The sequence below is a fragment of the Camelina sativa genome, chromosome 10 (genome assembly GCF_000633955.1).
Source record: "Camelina sativa cultivar DH55 chromosome 10, Cs, whole genome shotgun sequence".
Taxonomy (NCBI): Eukaryota; Viridiplantae; Streptophyta; class Magnoliopsida; order Brassicales; family Brassicaceae; genus Camelina; species Camelina sativa.
In genome coordinates, this window is record NC_025694.1 from 9,525,719 (window position 1) to 9,548,975 (window position 23,257).

Consider the following 23,257-nt stretch of genomic DNA (forward strand, 5'->3'; position numbering starts at 1 on the left):
TTATAAACTCTCAACCTCACGGCTGCGTCTCATTCTTTGCGTCCCTCTCTCTTTTTTTTTTGTTCTTAGAGAGATTTGAGTAGTGTTTTTGCTCTGCTCTGAATCTTCAGTGAGTGGGATAAAAATGGAGTACAACGAATACGAACCTGAACCTCAATACGTTGACGACGATGACGATGAGGAAATTACCCAGGAGGACGCGTGGGCTGTTATATCTGCTTATTTCGAAGAGAAAGGTCTCGTTCGTCAGCAGCTCGACTCGTTTGATGAGTTTATTCAGAATACTATGCAAGAAATCGTTGACGAGTCTGCTGATATCGAGATCCGACCTGAATCTCAGCACAATCCTGGCCATCAATCCGATTTTGCGGAGGTTGTTTCGACGGTGTTTCCTTTGTTTTTTTGTTTTCTAGGGTTTCGAACGGGAAATTCAAATTCTGTGTGGGTTTTTGAGTGTCTCGACTTGAGCTTGTAAAGTTTTGTTGTAATTAGGGTTTGCTCCTTCTTGAGTAGCTGATCTAATTAGCGTCCTGAGATTGATCTTTGTACTCAATGTTTGAGCTATTTGGTTTTCAAGGTGGTAATTATGGTGCTTTTGGATATTTGTTGAAGCTCAAATCAGTTTTTAGCAACTAGGAGTTTGGTATCTTTTTGGCTATACCTCTTTCCTGCAGACGATCTACTCTAGCTTGAATGGTTTTGTTGCAATTAGGGTTTTATTCTCGAGTAGCTGATCTCATTGGTGTCCCGTTTTTTTTTATCTTTGTATTCAATGATTTAGCTATTGGTTAAAGCTCAAATCAGTGTTGGCGCTAGGGAACAGTTTTGTTGCAATTAGGGTTTCCTTTTCTCGAGTAGCTGATCTCATTGGTGTCCCGGTTTTATCTTTGTATTCAATGATTTAGCTATTGGTTAAAGCTCAAATCAGTGTTGGCGCTAGGAAACAGTTTTGTTGCAATGAGGGTCTGGTAGCAGATCTCATTGATTTTCTCGATTTTTTTGCATCCAATGCTTTAGCTCTTTGTTTTTTCAAGGTGTCCTTTCAGTGGTTTGATATATCGGTTGAAGCTCAATTCAGTTTTGGCTTGGTGGGAACTGAGATATAATGTGTTTAATATCTTTTTTTTTTTTTGCATGTCTGATATAGCTGTTTTTTCTGCAGACAATCTACAAGATTAGCTTTGGACAGATTTATCTGAGTAAACCTATGATGACAGAGTCTGATGGAGAGACTGCTACCCTGTTTCCTAAGGCTGCGAGGTTGAGAAACCTCACATACTCTGCTCCTTTGTATGTCGATGTTACAAAAAGAGTTATAAAGAAAGGGCATGATGGTGAGGAAGTCACAGAGACACAGGATTTTACTAAAGTTTTCATTGGGAAGGTGCGCAAACTTAGTCTTTTTGCAAAATTTAATAAGCTGCATCGATCTACTATTCGATTCTGATAGTACACATGTTTTCGTCTTGTTTGATGTTTTGCTAGGTTCCCATCATGCTTCGGTCTAGCTATTGTACCTTGTTTCAGAACTCGGAGAAAGATCTGACAGAGCTTGGAGAATGTCCTTATGATCAGGGCGGATACTTCATTATTAATGGCAGTGAAAAGGTTCTGATTGCGCAGGAGAAGATGAGTACGAACCATGTTTATGTGTTCAAAAAGAGACAGCCAAATAAGTATGCTTATGTTGGTGAAGTCCGTTCTATGGCTGAGAACCAGAATAGGCCTCCCAGTACAATGTTTGTGCGTATGCTTGCTCGTGCTAGTGCAAAAGGGGTAAGAGTACTAATTGTCTAACTCTACTATATCATTCCTCGATATTTCGTTTGTAAATTCTAAAAAATGGTATTATAAGTCACTCTCTGTGTGGCTAATGGATGCAGGGTTCATCTGGACAATATATTCGATGTACTCTTCCATACATCAGAACAGAAATTCCTATTATCATAGTCTTTCGTGCGTTGGGATTTGTTGCCGATAAAGACATTTTGGAACACATCTGCTATGATTTTGCCGACACGCAGATGATGGAGTTACTGAGGCCTTCCTTGGAAGAAGCTTTTGTGATTCAAAATCAGCAGGTATCCACTGTCCTTCCTTGGTTAATGATTTTTTTTTTTATTATGGCTGTTCTCATGTTGGGTGCTTGAAGAATTGGTCCTGCAATCAGTTGATAACTTTCATTTTGCTTCAGGTTGCACTTGACTATATTGGGAAACGTGGTGCAACTGTTGGTGTAACCAAGGAAAAAAGGATAAAGTATGTGGTCATCTAAACCAATTAAATTGGGCATATTGATCTTAGATGTCAACTTTTGAGATGTTCACATCGGAGGTTTGCAATTGCAATATTATTATTGCAGGTATGCTAAAGATATCCTTCAAAAAGAAATGCTTCCTCATGTAGGAGTTGGGGAACATTGTGAGACAAAGAAAGCTTACTATTTTGGGTAGGTATTTAGTTCACTAGTATTCTTTTAGATTTCCTATGTTTCTGTGTTGCTCATATTATACTATAACCCTTTAGGTATATCGTACATCGGTTGCTGCTTTGTGCACTTGGCCGAAGGCCAGAAGATGATAGAGATCATTATGGTAACAAGAGGCTGGATCTTGCTGGTCCTTTACTTGGAGGGCTCTTTAGAATGGTTTGTTACTGGCACACAATTATGTATACGGGAGATTTTTGTATCAGTTTTTTTTTTGTCTCTTACTGACCTAACATCTACTTTACATGCAGCTTTTCCGAAAGCTAACAAGGGATGTGAGATCTTATGTTCAAAAGGTCTCTTACATAGTCACTCTTTGCCGAAGACTTCAATTCTAACTTGTTATTCTGTGTTTGGAAGTCTGATACATGTCATTTTGACAGTGTGTTGACAATGGCAAAGAAGTCAATCTTCAATTTGCCATTAAGGCTAAAACTATTACCTCTGGCCTGAAATATTCTCTTGCTACTGGGAACTGGGGCCAGGCAAATGCTGCTGGCACAAGAGCTGGAGTTTCTCAGGTTAGGATATTTCTATGTTTCTTCTTTTTTTTTAGCTAAAATAATTTCCTGATTTATGTTATCAGGTTTACAGTTTTGTTCTATTATGGTTGGTTTAGTGCATTATCGGTATGGCTCTAACGTCTTAACTAACAACAGGTTCTTAATCGGTTGACGTATGCTTCAACTTTGTCACATCTGAGGCGTCTCAATTCTCCAATAGGACGTGAAGGTAAAGCCTCATTCTTCTCCTACACTTCTATTTTGTCTCAGTGTCTCTGTTCGTGCAGTTGGTATATTTTAGTCATGGTTCTCTTTATCACCCATATCCTTGCAAATTATATTGGCTTGTAATTTTGTTTATCCCACCTGAATCTTATCGAGTCTGATTTGCCAGGGAAATTGGCAAAACCAAGACAACTGCACAATTCACAGTGGGGAATGATGTGCCCTGCTGAAACACCTGAAGGACAGGTAAAATTGTAATTTTTTATAGAAATAAGGGTGTTTCGGATTTTATATAAAGCCGTTTCTCATCGTCGCTTTGCTGTGCCAGGCTTGTGGTCTAGTGAAAAACTTGGCTCTCATGGTCTACATAACAGTTGGGTCAGCTGCTTATCCTATATTGGAATTTTTGGAAGAATGGGGTACTGAGAATTTTGAGGTATGTAGCATTTCACTCTCAATGTCTTACCCAATTTCTGCCTCTTTAATTCTTTTGGTTTCCTGAAGGTCTTAACTTGAATGTAGGAAATATCTCCATCTGTTATACCCACAGCCACAAAAATCTTTGTGAATGGAATGTGGGTTGGAGTTCACAGAGATCCTGACATGTTGGTGAAAACGTTGAGACGTTTGAGAAGAAGGGTAAGCATGCATTTCTTTCGCGTTTCCAAATATATTAGTAAATAAATTGCAACTGTTAGTAGAAGAAGACTAGAAGTGACATATTACTTTTTCCTCTCGCAGGTTGATGTCAACACTGAAGTTGGAGTAGTTAGAGATATACGTCTGAAGGAGCTCCGGATATACACTGATTATGGCCGTTGTAGTCGTCCGTTGTTTATTGTGGATAATCAGAGGCTCTTAATAAAGAAGAGAGATATCTATGCTCTGCAACAAAGGGTAAAATTTGAATCTACTTTCAGCAAAGTACCTCTTGTTATAACTCCATTGTACTAATATTTGTTTTCATAACCCAGGAAAGTGCAGAAGAAGATGGTTGGCATCATCTGGTTGCTAAGGGCTTTATAGAATACATAGACACAGAGGAAGAGGAGACGACCATGATTTCCATGACCATCAGTGTGAGTAATAGGATGAAGATGTGATTACATGAGTTTGTGGTGAACTAAGTTCTGCAGAAATCTCACTCCTTAATTTACTGTAGGATCTGGTTCAAGCTAGACTCCGCCCAGACGAGGCGTATACCGAAAACTACACACATTGTGAGATTCACCCATCTCTGATATTGGGTGTCTGTGCTTCAATTATACCATTTCCTGACCATAATCAGGTATGTCTCTCTACATGACTTTTCTGTGAGAAGCGATTTCATTATGTAAATTCAGTTTCATGCTAACTAAGATTTGTACTTTTTGATGTTTTAGTCACCTCGTAATACATATCAATCTGCCATGGGGAAGCAAGCAATGGGAATTTATGTCACCAACTACCAATTTCGCATGGTAGGTTCTAGGCTTTTAATTTGTTGTCTTTCCTGTCATCTTTTGTTACATCACTACATGCTCTAATGATAATAATATTACTGCTCCGTTTACCAGGATACCTTAGCCTATGTTCTCTATTACCCTCAAAAGCCTCTGGTTACCACAAGAGCTATGGAGCATCTTCACTTTAGGCAACTTCCGGCAGGAATTGTGAGTTATTTTTGCTAGAAGTCTTTCAAAATTCATCTTCACTCGTCTATCAAATATCATAAATGTTGTTTTTTATCCTTGTGTAGAATGCTATTGTTGCCATTTCTTGCTATTCTGGATATAATCAAGAAGATTCTGTCATCATGAATCAGTCTTCAATAGATCGTGGTTTCTTCCGATCCCTGTTCTTTCGGTCTTACAGGTGAGTATGCCATACTTGTGGACATTTACTTTCCGGCTTTACATTTATTTATACTGCAATTTCTCTTCTGGCAGAGATGAGGAGAAAAAAATGGGGACGCTTGTCAAAGAAGACTTTGGTCGCCCAGACAGAGCAAGTACAATGGTATGAATTTGACACATACAGTTCAAACTTTGTGGTGCTTTCTGTTAAGTGGAGTTTAACACTTGGGGTTCTGCTACAGGGTATGCGACATGGTTCTTATGATAAACTGGATGATGATGGTCTTGCACCTCCTGTAAGTATATTATTTATGGTTCCTTTAATGGTTTATCTGATATGATTAGGCGATTGATATTAGAAAGCATATCATGCAATTTTCTTTTCTGGTATAGGGTACTAGAGTTACAGGTGAAGATGTTATCATTGGAAAAACCACTCCAATATCTCAGGATGAGGCTGAAGGACAATCATCACGATACACCAGACGTGATCATAGTATAAGCTTGCGACATAGTGAAACTGGAATGGTGGATCAGGTATTTCCTTGCAGTTAATAGTGTAGAAAGTTTCAGGATTGAACTATGAAACTGATCATATCTTGTTTGATGTAAATCTGGAATTCTAAAGTTTCTTATCTTATAACTTTTAAACTTTCTGTAGGTGTTATTGACTACAAATGCAGATGGTTTGAGGTTTGTGAAAGTGAGGGTCAGATCCGTTCGGATTCCTCAAATTGGAGACAAATTTAGTAGTAGACACGGTCAGAAGGGAACTGTTGGCATGACCTACACGCAGGAGGACATGCCTTGGACGGTTGAAGGTGTCACTCCTGATATTATTGTGAATCCGCATGCTATTCCGTCTCGAATGACAATTGGACAGCTAATTGAGTGCATCATGGGAAAAGTAGCAGCTCACATGGGAAAAGAAGGAGATGCAACTCCTTTTACAGATGTCACGGTAACTTGCATTTTCCTTAGTTGCTTGGTTAGCATTGGCGTAGTATAAATTTGACCGATGTTGTGTCTTTAGGTGGATAATATAAGCAAAGCTCTTCATAAGTGTGGGTACCAAATGCGTGGATTTGAGAGAATGTACAATGGTCACACGGGCAGACCACTCACTGCTATGATATTCCTTGGACCAACGTATTACCAAAGGTTGAAGCATATGGTTGATGACAAGATTCACTCGCGTGGGCGAGGTCCTGTGCAAATCTTAACAAGACAACCAGCTGAAGGGCGATCCCGTGATGGTGGTCTCCGTTTTGGAGAGATGGAACGCGATTGCATGATTGCACATGGTGCTGCTCACTTCTTGAAAGAGAGGCTGTTTGATCAGAGCGATGCGTATAGGGTACATGTGTGTGAAGTCTGTGGGCTCATTGCCATTGCAAATCTGAAGAAGAATTCATTTGAATGCAGAGGCTGCAAGAACAAAACAGATATTGTTCAGGTAAGTTTTCAAGAAGATTAAATTATTGTTGTTTTAGTGGTTCACTTGCCTAATACCATCTTCATCTAAATCCTCTCAGGTTTACATTCCATATGCATGCAAATTGCTATTTCAAGAGCTTATGTCTATGGCAATTGCACCACGGATGCTTACTAAACACCTCAAATCGGCAAAAGGCAGACAGTGAGGGAGCTTTGCTCTATGATTTTGAACTTTCGGTTTCGCCTTTGGTAGTAGCTTCGTAACAAAACAAGTTTACGAATTTGTGTAACAAAATTAAATTTACAAATTTCTGTACTGTCCCTTATTTCTTCTGAATTTTAAAAGGTATATGATATATTTTTAGACTAATTTATAATTAACGTTTTCCGGCTATCCCCAACAACGACGATTTTCGTAACCCCCACCTATGATTATTTGGTGGTCAATTAGAGCAAAAAGGTTAGTGATCTTTGGACATTTATTTGATCTGCAGTGCAGAACTTACAAGCTATATATATATATATATCAGAAAATCCTACTTAAATGAAAAAGAAGAGCTACTTCTATCTGTGGCCTAAAGCATAATGGCTTCAACAAGAAAGAATGCTATTTGTTTTCTTTGATCTTTGAAGAGATTCTCACTTGTCAAGGACTCCTCCATGACATCACAAAACCTCTTTCTACCATCACCATTCCCTTTTAAACACGCTAAGCATGAATTCAGCAATTCTCTCTGAGCTTCGAGTCTATGTTTAGTCTCTGGCTGCAATGAGACCGCACGCTCAATCGCTTCTGTTGCCTTGGAAATTTCATCAGTCACAAGATAACTATTTGCTAAGCAAAGATATACATCCATAGGTGGATCAACCCCATTACCTTCTGCTTTCTTTAAGAGTAGCTCAGCTTTTTCTATAAGACCCTTCTCGCAGTAGCACTTGATCAACAGATTAGGAATCCGGAAATCATAAGCCAGTTTCTTGGATTCCCACTGGTTAAAAACCTTCTCTGCTAATTCAATGTCACCAAGTTTCAAAGCCGAGCTTATCATTAAACTGTATCCAATATTGAACACTTTCCTCTCTTCTTTGAAACCGAGCCAGACCCGGCAAAGATCTTCCTTTCGCCCAGCTTCCCCATACAACTTCAAGAGCGTGTGATATGCTTCGTTCCCAGTATCTTCATTCACAAGTTCCTCACACTTCTTAAGCATCACTGTAGCCTTGTCGATGAGCTCAACTTTGAGGAATGCATTGGCTGCAGCGCTATAAAGGGTCCAGTCAATAGCCATGTGGGACATTGATGATATTTTTTCTATGGTTTTCTCTATTCCTTCGATATTAGAAGCTGCGGCATATGCGCTGAGACGTATACCGAGAGTAAACTGGTCAAAAGGGACTCCGTTCTGCTGCATTTCAAGCATCAAATCATCTAGTTTTCCATGGACGTTCATCTGATAGTACATATTCATCAAAAGATTGTAACAACGCGTGTCCATGGAAATCCCCGTTTCTTTCATGGATGCCACAAGCCTCTCCGCTTTCACTGCAGACTTTGCACGTGTGTAGCAGCTAAGTAGACTAGAAAACACAGCAATACCTTTCATATTTTTGGGAATGTTGTCAAAGAAACCTTCTGCTTCTCCAAGTCCACTTACTCTTGATATCAAGTTTATGCGTGTACCAAAATCAGCCGGCGAGAGAGGAAAGAACATTCTATCAGACATCCACCGCGATACCTAATAGACACATTAAAACACACAAGAAATCAGAGAAAAAGAAGGTTTAAACATTAAGATAAAGCATTGAAATGTTCATGTTCATTGACTTCATTCTAACAATTGAACCTCAAGAGCATGCCCAAATCGTTTGTACTTCATCGACTCTTTAATCATTCCACGAAGCTCTTCTTTGCTTGTGTAGTTTCCTTCTCCACGCCATTCGTCAAGAACAGGAACAACTGAAATCTTAGGGTCTCCCAGAGGCGAGATCCTTTTGTAAAGATCAAACTTTCCCATAGAAGAAGATCCATATCCACGAGAAAGCGCTCTCCTTTGTATACCCAACAGGAGATTGACTCCATTGTTAAGCTTATTACAGACTGAGAACCACATGAGAAAGTAAGAAGAAGAAGGAACAATGCATTGAGGGTTTAGGTGAAGAGTTTAAATTGTGAATCTTTATCAAAGGTTTAGCCTTTAATTTGGAATTGTCACTCATAAGTCATAACTCATAACCCTTCAAAAAACAATTAAAACATGTCGCTGCTGAGATTCGAACTGCAGACCTTTACTTTTATGTTCATTTTGTAAATAAATTCCCAAGCTTTCAGAGAGGTTTCGTCGTCTCTGTCGCCGGAATCGATGAATATACTGAGGCGATTACCGGCGAATTGGATTGCGAGCAGATACTACTACACCAACAGAGTTAAAAAGACGACACTTTACTACAAAATCAGTCCTTTAGGAGACCCTAAATCAAGTGTCTACCCAGAACTCCAAAACTGGGTTCAATGCGGCAAAAAGGTCTCTGTTGCTGAGCTTATTCGCATCGTTCACGATCTCCGTAGACGCAAACGCTTCCTCCACGCTCTCGAGGTCTGTAATTTTATAGAAATCTAGGATCTTTACCTGCCGAACAAATCTGTTAAAATCTTAGGGTTTAACTATTATGCAGGTTTCGAAATGGATGAGCGAGACTGGTGTATGTGTGTTCTCTCCAACAGAACACGCGGTTCATCTCGATCTCATTGGTAGAGTTCATGGATTCGTTACCGCGGAAGAATATTTCGAGAACCTCAAGGAACAGTACAAGAACGACAAGACGTATGGAGCGCTTTTGAATTGTTACGTTAGGCAGCAGAACGTTGACAAGGCTCTGTTTCATTTTCAGAAGATGAAGGAGATTGGTTTCGCTTCTTCGTCTCTTACTTACAACAACATCATGTGTCTTTACACTAATCTAGGTCAGCACGAGAAAGTTCCAGGGGTTTTAGATGAGATGAAGGAAGCTAATGTTGCTCCTGATAATTACAGTTTCAGGATCTGTATTAATGCTTTTGGTGCCATGTCTGATCTCGAGAGGATTGGTGTGATCTTGCGAGATATGGAGAGAGAACCTGATGTGACAATGGACTGGAACACTTATGCTGTTGCTGCCAAGTTTTATATCGATGGTGGTGATCGTGATAAGGCGGTTGAGCTTCTGAGAATGTCGGAACATAGATTGGAGAGTAAGGATGGTGAAGGTTACAATCATCTCATTACTCTGTATGCTAGGTTAGGGAACAAGACTGAGGTATTAAGGCTATGGGGTTTGGTGAAAGAAGCTTGTAAGAGGAGAATAAATCAGGACTATCTAACTGTGTTGCAGTCGCTAGTGAAGATTGATGCTCTGAAAGAAGCTGAGGAAGTACTAACGGAATGGGAATCATCCGGGAACTGTTACGATTTCCGAGTCCCTAACACTGTGATTCGTGGGTATATTGGGAAATGTATGGAGGAAAAGGCAGAAGCAATGCTTGAGGATCTAGCGAGGAGAGGGAAAGCTACTACACCTGATTCTTGGGGACTTGTGGCTATTGCTTATGCTAAAAAGGGTGTTTTAGATAATGCTTTTAAGTGTATGAAAACTGCCTTGGGGATAGAAGTGGGTAACAGGAAATGGAGACCCGGGTTGAAGCTGGTTACAAGTGTTTTGAGTTGGCTGGGGGACGAAGGAAGCTTGAAAGAAGTAGAAAGCTTTGTTGCATCTCTTAGGAATTGTATCGGTGTGAACAGACAGATGTATCATGCTCATCTTAAGGCTGATATACGAGAAGGTGGAAGTAACATTGATACTCTGTTGCAGCGCATGAAAGAGGACAAAGTTGAAAGCGATGAAGAAACCACACTGATTCTTAGCACAAGAAGTCTACTGTCTTCCCCAGAAAAAAATCTGATGTTATAAAGTATCTATAATGTAACGTTGATTATATTTTCACAATTAGGTAATAAGACATATTTACTTTTCTGTGGCCAAATGGCGGGTAGAGATCTGATAAGCAATTTGCCAGATGAGATTCTTGGCAAAATCCTGTCTTTACTTCCGACAAAAGTGGCAGCTTCCACATCGGTTCTGTCCAAGAGATGGAGCAGGGAGAATCTGCTGCTTCTTGTAGACACCCTTTGTTTTGATGACTCGGTGGTTGTGTATCCCACCGGGGAAGAAGCAACTACTGGTTCACATCTCTTCTCTGATTTCGTAGATAAAACACTTGCTCTTCTGCTCACCAACACCAGTTCTCACATCAACAAGTTATCTCTATCGTCTCTGTATCCTCTGGGCCACGAAGAATACTCTCATTGTGCCAACCGTTGGATATTGACTGCATTGGAACACCCTTATTTATTGGAACTACACGTGTACGCACCTCACACCCTTTTTTCCCTTATTTCTATCGAAACCGACTTATTCACGAGTAACACACTCGTGAAGCTCACGTTATCTGGTGCATATGATCTTGAGGCCGAGCGTGTGTTTCTCCCAGTCCTCAAATCACTTTCTCTCTTATCAACTTCGATTGGTCATGACTACTACTCTCTCCTCATCGATGGCTGCCCTGTGCTGGAAGAATTATACATACGTAATGGTGATTGTCCCCACTCTTCTGCTGGTTGCGGTACGGACGTGGAATGTGCATCCATCAAGCGACTTGTGATTTTTTCCATTCTTCCCTACGACCAACCGGCTCACCGCCGAATCGTTTATTTCGAAGCACCAAGCGTTGTATACCTTGACTACTCTAGCTATGTCTCCCAACACTATGAGGTTGCTGATTTGGATTCGCTTGTCGAAGCCAGGCTGAGTCTCAGGTTATGGGTGGAGTACGTCGATGATGATGATGATGATGATGATGATGAAAAAAAGCCGCCTATATATGGTGATGTTACAGATCTCGTTGCGGGTATCCGCAACATCACGACCCTTCACTTGTGTCCTGATTCCCTTGAGGTCAGTGTGTTTTTTCCTGCTATTTCATTCTTGTCGTGGAGGACCAGAATCGATCAACAGTCTCTCACTTGTGTTTTATGTTTTTTTTTTTCGGTTGTGATCGATCATAGGCGTTTCATTTCTGCTGTAATTCCATGCCTGTCTTCAACAACCTCCTTAATTTATCTATTGAGAGTAACGAAGATAAAGGTTGGCAAGTAATGCCACTTCTGCTCAAGAGTTGTCCAAATCTACACGCTTTATCCATCAAGGTATACCAAATCAATCTCTTACTTATTTTTGTTGTTGCCGTTACTATTATTTATAGTAATGTCAAAATTTTGGTCTCTACTTTCCAGGGTCTTGTCCACAGAGTAACAAATAACTGCGGTGATGCATGCGCTTGCATCCCAAAGAACCCGTGCCAAAAGAAGAGGAAGATTTTGAAGAAGGACATATCTTGTTTATGGACATGTCAAGTGAAGTTGCTAGAAATTTCAGATTATGGAGGTTCTTCTCAAGAGCTGAGACAGATGAGTCATTTCTTGGGCAAGTTGGCATGCCTTACAACTGTCAAAGTTGGTGTTATAGCAGCAGACGACAACAACAACATTAACTTGGTGCGAGCTAGTGTGATGGCTCTCCCCAGACTTTCATCAAAGTGCAACATCCAATTCATCTGACCTTTTTCTTTCCTTATCTTTCTCATATCGACGCTGGTTACAATCTATTCTGAAACATTTATGCGTTTTTTTTGTCATGTTGTAAACTAGAGGAATCACATTTTTCTTCTTTCTGACGACATGAATCTTCTGAATCCAATTCATGTGAAAGCCATATAAAACACGATCTAAGACTCTTTGATAGTAGATATAGACAACAGAAATGATGCCGGAGAAGCTGTCATGTTCTAAAATCTGCAAGGGTTTCTTGATTAAGCTAAAAGTTACTACAAAATCTAGACAGAGAAGAGTTGTGGTAGTGCAGTGCACCGATCAAGATGAAACTTTAATCTTATAGAGAAGGCTTGAGTAGTTCCCAGAAGATTGATTGTCTAAATGGAACCTCTCATGTCGATTAGCTCATATGCCATTTGTGGATAACGAGCAAGGTGTCCCAAAGTTGATAGTGCATGTTCTGAAACTTGTTGATCATAAATGCTTCTGCTTGCAGACCAGATCAATGTTGTCTATAGCTCGAGCTGCCACAAGCTCTTCATATATAGCATTTTTCCGAGTAGTTTTGTTGCCGATTTCTGTATGGAAGAAACATGTTATGGTCTTTTCACATGGTTCTGTAAATTAATAAAGGAGGCTGCGAAACTCACCCAAAACTCACCTTTTACATGCTCAGTAGTTCGGAAAGCGCAGTAAGAAGCTTATGATGTAAAAAAGATGAGAAGAGTAGACATGGAACTTGAATTACCTCGTTGGAAATCTTGGGTGCATTTGCTAGACAAGGAACCTTGCAGAGTATGGCCACTAGCTTTTCCAACAGAATTTTGGTTTTGGTTTGCCATGTCCTCCTGCCACCAGGCTGCTTTGATTGCCTAGAACCTTTTAGTAGCATCACACTTTCCACAATCAATACCAGTGATACATTTATATTATCCACCAAGCATGCTTGCTTTATTCAACCAATTATAAGAATCTGAAGACTCCATAAGAAACTAGGGTGACAACTATGAGAAACGAAAACGATATATAGATAAAAGGAAATAAAAAGACTGCATGCAAACCCAATTTCTATGATCTTAGGAATGAGGAACTAGACTATATGGTTGACTTCCGTCAATGTCCCATCCCCATTTTCTAGATAGACCAAATGACCACCTCGGCCAAAAGAACTTAACAAGTATATCATTCCAAACTACCTACAAGGAATGTATCTAAGACTTCATCAATTGACGTTGGACGGACAGCGGACTTTTATTATATTACCATCAAATGAGTATATTGCTTATATGACATTGAGACAAAATGCCTTACCTAATATTGACATTGAAGATAATATAGTCAAAAATTTTAAGACAAAATTACATTACCAGATGTATTATGGCTCTATGTCTATATTTTTTTTTCAGTTTTAGTTATAGGTAAATTAGTCTCACAGTTTATGTAGTACATATATATTTCAAATTTCTTTCTCGCCGAAAAAAAGTTTCACTCTCGATAATGGCAGTGGGATGATCTGATGTGTGAAAGGCAGGTCGAGGCCATTATGGACCGCCTGAAAGAGGACATTGAGTTGCTGAGCAGTCAACCAACCATGTGCAGACGCAGCAACAACAACAGCGACATCTGCAATATAAGATCACCTATTGGCAAAATAATGAGTAAAATAAATCTGAAATGACATAAATTAATGATAATCTAGTAGAATACTAGTATAAGTGACGTTAGTATAGCTTTATCTAACCTAGGTATGACATGCCACATATTGTAGAATTATTATGTATGGGATTACAAAATATATAAAAATATATATATTTAAGATAATGTTAGTTTTTCAAATATGAGATCATTAGTTTTCATTTATTTCTTTGCTAATTATGTTTTATTAATGTTCAATTATTTTAATAATAAGTAAGATATACATTTTATGTAATGCACCTATTATTTTGATATGAAAATTATAATTATTATCCAGTGGAATTTAGAATAGAGTGTGTAGAATTAAAATATAATATTGTAAGATGGAGTGCATAAGCTCTAAATTAGAGAATTTTTCTATAAGAAATTATGAGATGATTTTTTTTTTTTATATCCACATATTTATGCGGGTCTGATCTTGTATTATGCAATTATTGAAACTACTTATCATCACTTTAATAACATTTCATCCAAAACAAACTTTGTGCAAACGGTTTCTATTTGATAAACGGTACCCGATTTTATTATTAGGTACAATTTCTTAAAAATATTAGATACCATTTTTTAATTTGCATCGGTGCCTTACAAAAAGCCAACAGAAAATAAAGAGTTTAATGTTAAAACTTTTAATTGTGTTTGGTTATATAGATTTTTGGATACATGAATATAAGTAATAACAACTTTGTAAATCATATTTGACTGAGGCAGCGTCGTTATATCTGTTGATAGCTACATTCGAAAGATAGTTTGGAAGGAGGTGACCCAGGATCCATATTTCATGGGTTTCGGTGTCAAACACGACTTGATACACCCCTCCCGGAGAACCAACAACGATATTTTCTAATTACCAGAGGTTGTAAAAGTTTCTAAGCGGTACACGAATTGCCATTTAGAATTTGAATCCTTTGCATAATGAAATAAAGAATAAATTTGTCAATATTTTTTGTTACACAACCCACAAAATAAGCTCAAAACGCAGTCAATATAATCATCTAGAACTAACAAATTCCAATCTTTTTCATAAACACTGATACCATAAAAGACAAAAATGAAAAAAAAAACAAATCACACCGAGAACTAATATTGTTATGATGCAATATAATGTTAAAATCTTATAATGTTATGATGCAATATACTGTTAAGTTGTGTAATATAAAAAGGAGTGCATAAGCTCTAAATTAGGAATTATTCTATAAGAAATTATGAGATAAAATTTAAATTTAATTTTTTTATATTCACGTATTTATGCGGATCTAGTCTTGTATTATATAATTATTGAAACTACTTATCATAACTTTAATAATATTTCATCCAAAACAAACTTTGTGCAGACGATTTCTATTTGATAAACGGTACCCAATTTTATTATTAGGTACAATTTCTTAAAACTATTAGATATCGTTTATCAATCCATCACGGCACCAAAAGTCTATATTCCACTATCATTTCGCTGAGTTAACTTCTGTTGCTGACATTTATCAAAATCTTTTTAGAAAACAGCAAATGACGAAACAGCATGTTGGCGCAAAAGCTACAATAAATATTCTATATCAATCAATACATATATATTGCTTAAGAACATTAGAAATAATATTCGCAGGTTGATGTAAATATCACTGTGTATAATAAACAGTACGTTGGCTAAAAACATATAATGTTATTTAAAAATGTTATTATTTCAAAAAATGTGTTGTTCCATATAATCCTTTGTTCTTTTTAAATGCAGTGTACTCACACATTGAATCATTAGAACGCAAAGGTGGAGCTTTGCCAATTTGGTTCCATTTTTATATTTATTTAGTAATGTACACACTCTGTAACAATTTGTTTTCCCAACAAAAACAATTTTTTTTGTAGAGATTACAGCCAAAAAAAAGATTAAAAACAAGACAATTATATTGTATAAAAACAAAAACTGTGTGTCTAACTGTCTATATATAATGTCAAGAATCATTGGTATTGTGTTGCTCACCAGATTGTTGTAGCTCTACAACTTTCTCATATCCCACATTTTCTCTGAATCTCTTCGGAATGAAACAACGACCACCAAATCTCTGCTGTAAGAATATCAGAACAGCCAAGAGGAAACCGATACAGAGGATAATGATATCCCATGCCGTAGAGTAGTAATCGATTTTGTGGTTTGCATAAATGAATGACCAATCAAGAATCTTCCCATAGCTGCGGCTTCTATACAGATCATAAGCGTGAGGAAGCAATCGAACGAAGCTGTTTCCACCGTAAAACGAAGCAGCAAGAGGCTTTAACTCTGAGTTGCTGAATCCGTTGAAGAGTATCTGAGGAAGGAGGAATGCGTCAAGCATCAAACCACCATAAGATTTCAGATCTTTCCACAAAGGAGGACGTTCAAATGAGCGTTTCAGGTTCACCGGACGGTACAGGAGATTCCGTGCATGCGGTTTCCCTATGTATACTATTCTTTTAGGAGCTCTATTACGATTCACTAACCAAGCAATCAACCCACCAGTGATGTAGAGAGGTAAACACACATAAGACACCTTCTTTTCTGCATTCCACACACCTTCATGGTGATGATGATGATCTTCGGTTTTTCTAGCAGTCCAAGCTACTTGGAGAAGACGGCACTCCAGTAAGAAAGCTATAAGCGTCACTATCCGCACCACAATTTCCTTGGCTTCGAGCCATCTGTCGTTCTCGAAAAACAACCTTTGCTGGTTTTGGCTGCTTTTAAAGAGTTCTTCAAAGTTTAACAACAGAGGAATCATGTGACCTAATGTAAGAAGTATCAGCATTGCGATGGAGATGAAAGGAAGTGCTTCTTGGTGTTTCTTCATATGGTAGAGTTGCATCCCTACGAAGACACATGAAAGTGTATTGGATATTAAAACCATAGCAACCTCCAAATCCATTCTCCAAACAGATTCTTTGGCTTGATGAACATAAATCGACCTCGACAAAACCTCCATACGTCCAACATAAAGCGGATCTGTCATTTCCCGTGTGCTTTCGATGGTTCCCTTTAAACGGTCATCACTACTCGAATCAATTGGAGCAAACTTGATCTTGATTGCAAGACTGCAATCCACTGTCTCGTTTTCCATTTCAACTGTGCTCTTTAGCCTAACTGATTGACATCCTACCATACATAGCTCACCTGTATCCCTATCATATGTTCCCTCTGCATAGATATCTCCACGAGAATCAGAAACTGGATTCAAATAACGGATTCTATAAGTGATATTTGTGAAGCTTCCGGTAACCCTGTTGACGTTCAGAGGAACTCCAGTTAGTCCAGCACCTTGCCCACGAACCAAAAGATCACGATACAATCGATCTCCCACGAAATAAGGGCTTGCACGAGCAGATCTCAACACATTACCTCCTCCAGAAATTTTTACTGACATGACAAATCTCATGTCTGAAGTTTGAGGATCAGGGTAATGATTTGCTTTGCTTTTGGAGTGACTCTTGCCAGCCCCACATAACGTATTCAGTCTCTCTCTTTCTGTATACTCATATCTCAGACTCGGAAAACGCCACAGTGGATCATTTAGGCTCGACAACTTGATTCTTTTGAAGTAGCTTGGATCACTCTCAGTTTTGGTACTCCAGACCTCCCCAACTACTGGAGCCATGCTTTTAATTGACAAGACAGCAGGAAATCTCAAACTTAACCTCAGGGAACAATCATCAACCACAGCATTACTCAAAGAACCCGAGAAATTCAAGATCCTGCAAGCAATACCACAGAACCTATTCTTCTCTACATCCCAAGTTCCCTCTGCAACCAAAGTGGTGTTCGGATCAAACGGAAACAACCTGGTAAAACTACTAATGTTACTAAATGACAAAACCATTCGCATCCTCTCCCCATCACAAAGAAACGACAATAACGACATAAAACCTGGTGTGTACTCTACATCACTTCCCAAAGGACTGCAACTATGGTTAATCCCACAATCATTTCTATACATTAGACCAAACACATGAACTCTACCTTCAAAAAGCTTACACATTCCTCCCAAAACATTCTCTAACGACATACTCTCTTCACTGTTGACCCCACAATCCGATTTCGATTGCTCTAACAACTTATACTCATAGTTCAAAGGAGTGTTTCTCGCACCAAGAATCGAAATCGTTTCAAAACTACTTTGGCTATTATTCACACTCTCCAACACTCCTTTAACCAAACTCACATAGATATTAGAGTCCTTTGAATAGTTAAGCATAATACGAGCATCAAACGTCTTCAAATCAGTACCTTCCCCAGATATAACTTGCGTTGATCCAACCATACAGACTTGTCCTGTAGACTCCGACCAAAACCCAGAAAAATCGAAACTTGGTCCTCCCCATGAGCTCAGATGGATCCTACGTCCGTCGATCTGCGTTACCTGAATCTTCCGTTGCCCAAAATCGCCGCCGTGATAAGAAGAGAAAGCTGAGGTTTTTGAGATTTCTAAAGTCAATTTGGCTTCAACCTTGTAAATTCTCCCATCGCCCAAAGCTTTGAGGATTGATCTGGGTCTAAACCTAGCAGATTTAATATCACCGCTCTGTGATTGATACCTCTTGAAGAAAGAGTCGCCGCCGGAGAAGAAGCTGACATCGAAAGCAAGCGACGCGCGGCTGAACACGGCGGAGGGAGAAGGGTCGACAGGAGACTCTGGAACTATGTTGTTGCAATGATCGGAGTAAGGGATTCTTGGGGCTGCGAAGGTGTTAGGATTCACTAAGGACGCAACGACGGTGAGTGAAGAAGTTGCAGAGGTGAGAAAGAGGAGGAGGGAGAAGAAGAAGAAGAGAGAAGGGTATGGTTGTAAATAAAGGAAACTAAAAGTGTAGTTTGAAGAAGAAGAGGGTGGCCGTGAAGTCGCCATTGTTACGGAGGAGGAAAGTGAGAAACTTTACATACTCTGTTTCTTCTTTCTCCTCCCTCTTCTCTTTTCGCCATTTCAAGATCCGCTTCCTTCAAAAACTTCAAAGCTATTTACTTTTTTTTTATTATTACTTAAATTTTTTGGTCAAATTATTTAAAAATATTTATGAATAATATTTAGAGGATTAATATTACCATATATGGAATGTATTGTTAAAAAAAGAAATTGTATACTATATTAAGTTTTTTTTCAAAAATATTTTATGATCAAATAAATAGTTAAATTTCTTATTAAGTATAGTTAAGTTTTACAAAATATCTAATCGACAGGCTTTAGGATATAAAGTTTAACAAATAAAATTAGCAAATATATGTATTTTAAGTTTTTAAGGTCATCTCCATTATTTAGTTAGTTTCTTAGAGTTGCTTAATAATAAATCTGATTAATTTTAACGAAAACAGCAAAAAAAAGTTTAACATCGATGCTAATATAACATAGTAGTAAAACTTGTTCTAAGAATCTTAAGTTTTATGAATTTGGTTATGTATCATCGTTTCAAGGTGGTCCAATCTCAGTAGCAGAGTACATGGAGGAAGTTTTTATAGAAAATGTTTGCTTTAAGAACACAAGATTTATATAAAGTATATCTCCTTTATATTAGCTTAAGAAAACTCTCCCAAAAACTCAAGCTTTCAATCTCTCGCTCTTCTCTCAAAACCTTATAAGTTGTGTCACATCCCAACACATCCTTATATACCACTTTGCTAATCCTAATCCTAATAGGAATCCTCACATATCTAGACAACTCCTAGACATTTGATCCTTATCTCTTTAATATCACAACTGTGATAGAACTAGGACTAGTTACCATTTTAAGCTTTCTTCAAGCTTACTCCAACAATCTCCTCCTTAAGCTTGAAGCTCTGTTTTGACAAGTCTTGAACTCCCAAAAGATCTCTCATTACTTTGAACTTGTTCTTGTCCAATGCATTCGTAAGAATGTCTGCTCTCTGCTCATTTCCCGGAATATGTAGAACCTCAATTTGACCACTCTCCACTTGTTCCCTTATGAAGTGATAGCGTCGGTGAATATGCTTACTTTTCCCATGGAAAACTGGGTTCTTAGTAAGAGCTATTGCTGATTGATTATCAATCAGAATAGTCACTTTCTCTTCTGCAGCTCCGGTGATCTCGACCAACAGATCCTGCAACCAAACCGCTTGTTTTGCAGCCTCAGTCTCTGCCATGAATTCTGCTTCGCAAGAAGATAGAGACACCACATCTTGTTTCTGTGAACACCATGTGATAGGACTCTTACCAAGATAAAATATGTATCCTGAAGTACTTCGTCCATCATCAGGATCAATATTATGACTGCTATCAGAGTAACCAACCAATCTTGGTACCTTCGATCTTCCATAAGACAAACCAAAATGAATAGTTCCCCTTAAGTATCTAAGACAATGCTTCATTGCAACACCATGTGAATGCCTTTGACTTTGCATGTATCTACTCAATATCCCCACACAATAAGATAAATCTGGTCTAGTATGTAGCAAGTAGCGTAGACACCCCACATTCTTCCTATACAGAGTTGCATCAATCTCTTCTTCATCCTCTGCTTTTGACAACTTTAACTCTGTCTCCATCGGAATAAGAGTTGAATTACAGTTAGACATCCCTGCTTCCTCAAGGATCTTGTGAGAATATCGGGCCTGACTTAATGTTATCCCATCTTGGTGCTGACAAACCTGCATTCCCAAATAATAGGATAGTTTCCCAAGATTACTCATTTCAAATTTATCAGCCATCTCCTCCTTAAATTTGTTAATCACTGTTAAACTTGTTCCAGTGACAAACAAATCATCAACATAGACTCCTATAATCAAAAGATCTTTACCAACATCTTTTCGGTACACAGAAGGTTCTTTTGAACACTTCACAAATCGCAACTCCTCCAAGATTTGATTTAGCTTATTATTCCATGCTCTAGGTGCCTGCCTTAAGCCATACAAAGCTTTGTTAAGTTTGTAGACTTTTCCTTCTCTTCCTGCTATCTCAAATCCTTCTGGTTGACTAACATAAACTGTTTCCTTGAGTTCTCCATGAAGAAAAGCAGTCTTTACATCTAGATGATGAATCTCCCAACCATGTGAAGCTGCTAGATCAATTAGAAGTCTTATGGTCTCAATCCTGGCAACTGGTGCAAAAACTTCTTCAAAATCAACACCATACTTTTGCACATATCCTTTTGCTACTAACCTGACTTTATATTTGTTGNAAATGCCTTGGACTTTGCATGTATCTACTCAATATCCCCACACAATAGGATAAATCTGGTCTAGTGTGTAGCAAGTAGCGTAGACACCCCACATTCTTCCTATACAGAGTTGCATCAATCTCTTCTTCATCCTCTGCTTTTGACAACTTTAACTCTGTCTCCATCGGAATAAGAACTAAATTACAGTTAGACATCCCTGCTTCCTCAAGGATCTTGTGAGCATACCGGGCCTGACTTAATGTTATCCCACCTTGGTGCTGACAAACCTGCATTCCCAAATAATAGGATAGTTTCCCAAGATTACTCATTTCAAAATTATCAGCCATCTCCTCCTTAAATTTGTTAATCACTGTTAAGCTTGTTCCAGTGACAAACAAATCATCAACATAGACTCCTATGATCAAAAGATCTTTACCAACATCTTTTCGGTACACAGAAGGTTCTTTCGAACATTTCACAAATCGCAACTCCTCCAAGATTTGATTTAGCTTATTATTCCATGCTCTAGGTGCCTGCCTTAAACCATACAAAGCTTTGTTAAGTTTGTAGACTTTTCCTTCTTTTCCTGCTATCTCAAATCCTTCTGGTTGACTAACATAAACTGTTTCCTTGAGATCTCCATCAAGAAAAGCAGTCTTTACATCTAGATGATGAATCTCCCAACCATGTGAAGATGCTAGATCAATTAGAAGTCTTATGGTCTCAATCCTGGCAACTGGTGCAAAGACTTCTTCAAAATCAACACCATACTTTTGCACATATCCTTTTGCTACTAACCTGGCTTTATATTTGTTGATACNCTTTTGCACATATCCTTTTGCTACTAACCTGACTTTATATTTGTTGATACTTCCATCAGAATTTCTCTTAAGCTTGAACACCCATTTTAAACCAATTGGTTTTGCTCCAATGGATTAATCAACAAGATCCCAAGTTCTAAGCTTCTCTATTGATCCTATTTCATCCTCACAAGCATTTATCCACTCCTTGGACTCGCTAGCTTGGGCAAAACTTGCAGGCTCATTGTTGATACACAAAATCAGGTATTCGCCTTCTTCTTCTGCAAGCAAGACATAGTCTTCAAGATGTTTTGGTGTAGTTCTCACCCGTTCTGATCTTCTTAACTCCGGCTCTGTGGAAACTGCAGGTTGACCTGTAGTCGCAGGTTGGTTTGTACTTGTGACTGCAGGTTGTTGTGTCTCAACCTTAACCGTTTGCTCTTGTGAATCCAAGACATCACCCGATCCTATCTCTTTCTGACTCTCTGCATCTTCAGGAATCTGTTCATTCTCACTAGCCTCATCACCTTCTTGAAGACCGTGGTTTCCAAAAACGCCATAGTTAATCATAAAACTTTTATCACTTTCTTCTGCAGAGAAATCTTGAGACCAATGCCANATCTTAAAACTTTTATCACTTTCTTCTGCAGAGAAATCTTGAGACCAATGTCATCCTTTTGTTTCATCAAACACAACATCACGACTGACAACAATTTTCTTTGTCTGTGGATCAAGCAAACGGTACGCCTTAGACCCTGGTTCTGTTCCCAAGTGAACAAGAATACGAGTTCTATCATCAAGTTTTCTTAGACTCGGTTTTTCTACCTTTGCGTAACCAATGCAGCCAAATATCCTAATATGCTGAACTATAGGTTTTTGATCTCGAAAACATTCATATGGGGTCTTCTCCTTCAAAGCTCGAGTTGTTATTCTGTTGATAAGATATGTCAAATGCCTAATAGCTTCTCCCCAAAGATAATTTGGCATATGCATATGTTTTAAAATGCTTCTAGCCATTCCCATCAAAGTCCTATTTCTCCTTTCAACAACACCATTCTGTTGTGGTGTGTATGGTGCTGTCAGTTGCCTTTTTATGCCAGAAGCTTCACAAAAGGAATTAAACTCTTGAGATACAAACTCTCCTCCTCTATCTGTTCTGAAAACCTGTATGGTTTCCCCAGCTTCTTTCTCCACAACAACTTTGAATTTTTGAAATTTCTCAAATGCTTTTCCTTTCTCCTTTAGTAACACAGTCCACATATATCTAGAGAAGTCATCAATGATCACAAATACATACATATTTCTTGCTGTTGTGCTTGGTGTTATTGGTCCACAAAGGTCTCCATGTAACAGCTCTAACTTCTTTGTGGCTCGAAAGACAGTTTCTTGTGGAAACTCATGCCTAGTTTGCTTTCCAAGCAAACATGAACTACAAATCTCTTTTTTTACTGACAATTTTGGTGCTCCAAGAACTAATTCTTTTCCTAACATTGTTCCTAGGGTT

At 38.5% G+C, this 23,257-nt stretch overlaps 5 protein-coding genes across 5 annotated transcripts; 3 read left to right on the forward strand and 2 right to left on the reverse strand.

The window, feature by feature from the left end:
* On the forward strand, positions 22 to 6,875 carry LOC104718157 (DNA-directed RNA polymerase II subunit 2). The gene is made up of 25 exons (XM_010435838.2): positions 22 to 373; positions 1,163 to 1,384; positions 1,486 to 1,776; positions 1,884 to 2,081; positions 2,195 to 2,259; positions 2,363 to 2,449; positions 2,527 to 2,647; positions 2,740 to 2,784; positions 2,872 to 3,009; positions 3,148 to 3,220; positions 3,386 to 3,462; positions 3,545 to 3,652; positions 3,739 to 3,855; positions 3,958 to 4,113; positions 4,191 to 4,295; positions 4,379 to 4,504; positions 4,599 to 4,676; positions 4,773 to 4,868; positions 4,955 to 5,070; positions 5,145 to 5,214; positions 5,294 to 5,347; positions 5,445 to 5,588; positions 5,713 to 6,012; positions 6,085 to 6,507; positions 6,587 to 6,875. The coding sequence occupies exons 1-25, from the start codon at positions 125 to 127 to the stop codon at positions 6,692 to 6,694; spliced, it is 3,567 nt and encodes a 1,188-aa protein (XP_010434140.1). The 5' UTR covers positions 22 to 124; the 3' UTR covers positions 6,695 to 6,875.
* On the reverse strand, positions 7,037 to 8,610 carry LOC104720206 (pentatricopeptide repeat-containing protein At2g20710, mitochondrial-like). The gene is made up of 2 exons (XM_010438153.2): positions 8,333 to 8,610; positions 7,037 to 8,224 (listed from the first exon to the last, which is right to left on the reverse strand). Exons 1-2 carry the CDS (start codon positions 8,597 to 8,599, stop codon positions 7,064 to 7,066), a joined length of 1,428 nt encoding a protein of 475 aa, XP_010436455.1. The 5' UTR covers positions 8,600 to 8,610; the 3' UTR covers positions 7,037 to 7,063.
* On the forward strand, positions 8,748 to 10,495 carry LOC104718159 (pentatricopeptide repeat-containing protein At4g21705, mitochondrial-like). Its single transcript, XM_010435840.2, has 2 exons — positions 8,748 to 9,082; positions 9,162 to 10,495. Exons 1-2 carry the CDS (start codon positions 8,849 to 8,851, stop codon positions 10,431 to 10,433), a joined length of 1,506 nt encoding a protein of 501 aa, XP_010434142.1. The 5' UTR covers positions 8,748 to 8,848; the 3' UTR covers positions 10,434 to 10,495.
* On the forward strand, positions 10,480 to 12,248 carry LOC104718158 (F-box/LRR-repeat protein At1g48400-like). The gene is made up of 3 exons (XM_010435839.2): positions 10,480 to 11,477; positions 11,588 to 11,728; positions 11,816 to 12,248. The coding sequence occupies exons 1-3, from the start codon at positions 10,506 to 10,508 to the stop codon at positions 12,137 to 12,139; spliced, it is 1,437 nt and encodes a 478-aa protein (XP_010434141.1). The 5' UTR covers positions 10,480 to 10,505; the 3' UTR covers positions 12,140 to 12,248.
* On the reverse strand, positions 15,589 to 18,796 carry LOC104718160. Its single transcript, XM_010435841.2, has one exon. The coding sequence runs from the start codon at positions 18,691 to 18,693 to the stop codon at positions 15,772 to 15,774; it is 2,922 nt and encodes a 973-aa protein (XP_010434143.1). The 5' UTR covers positions 18,694 to 18,796; the 3' UTR covers positions 15,589 to 15,771.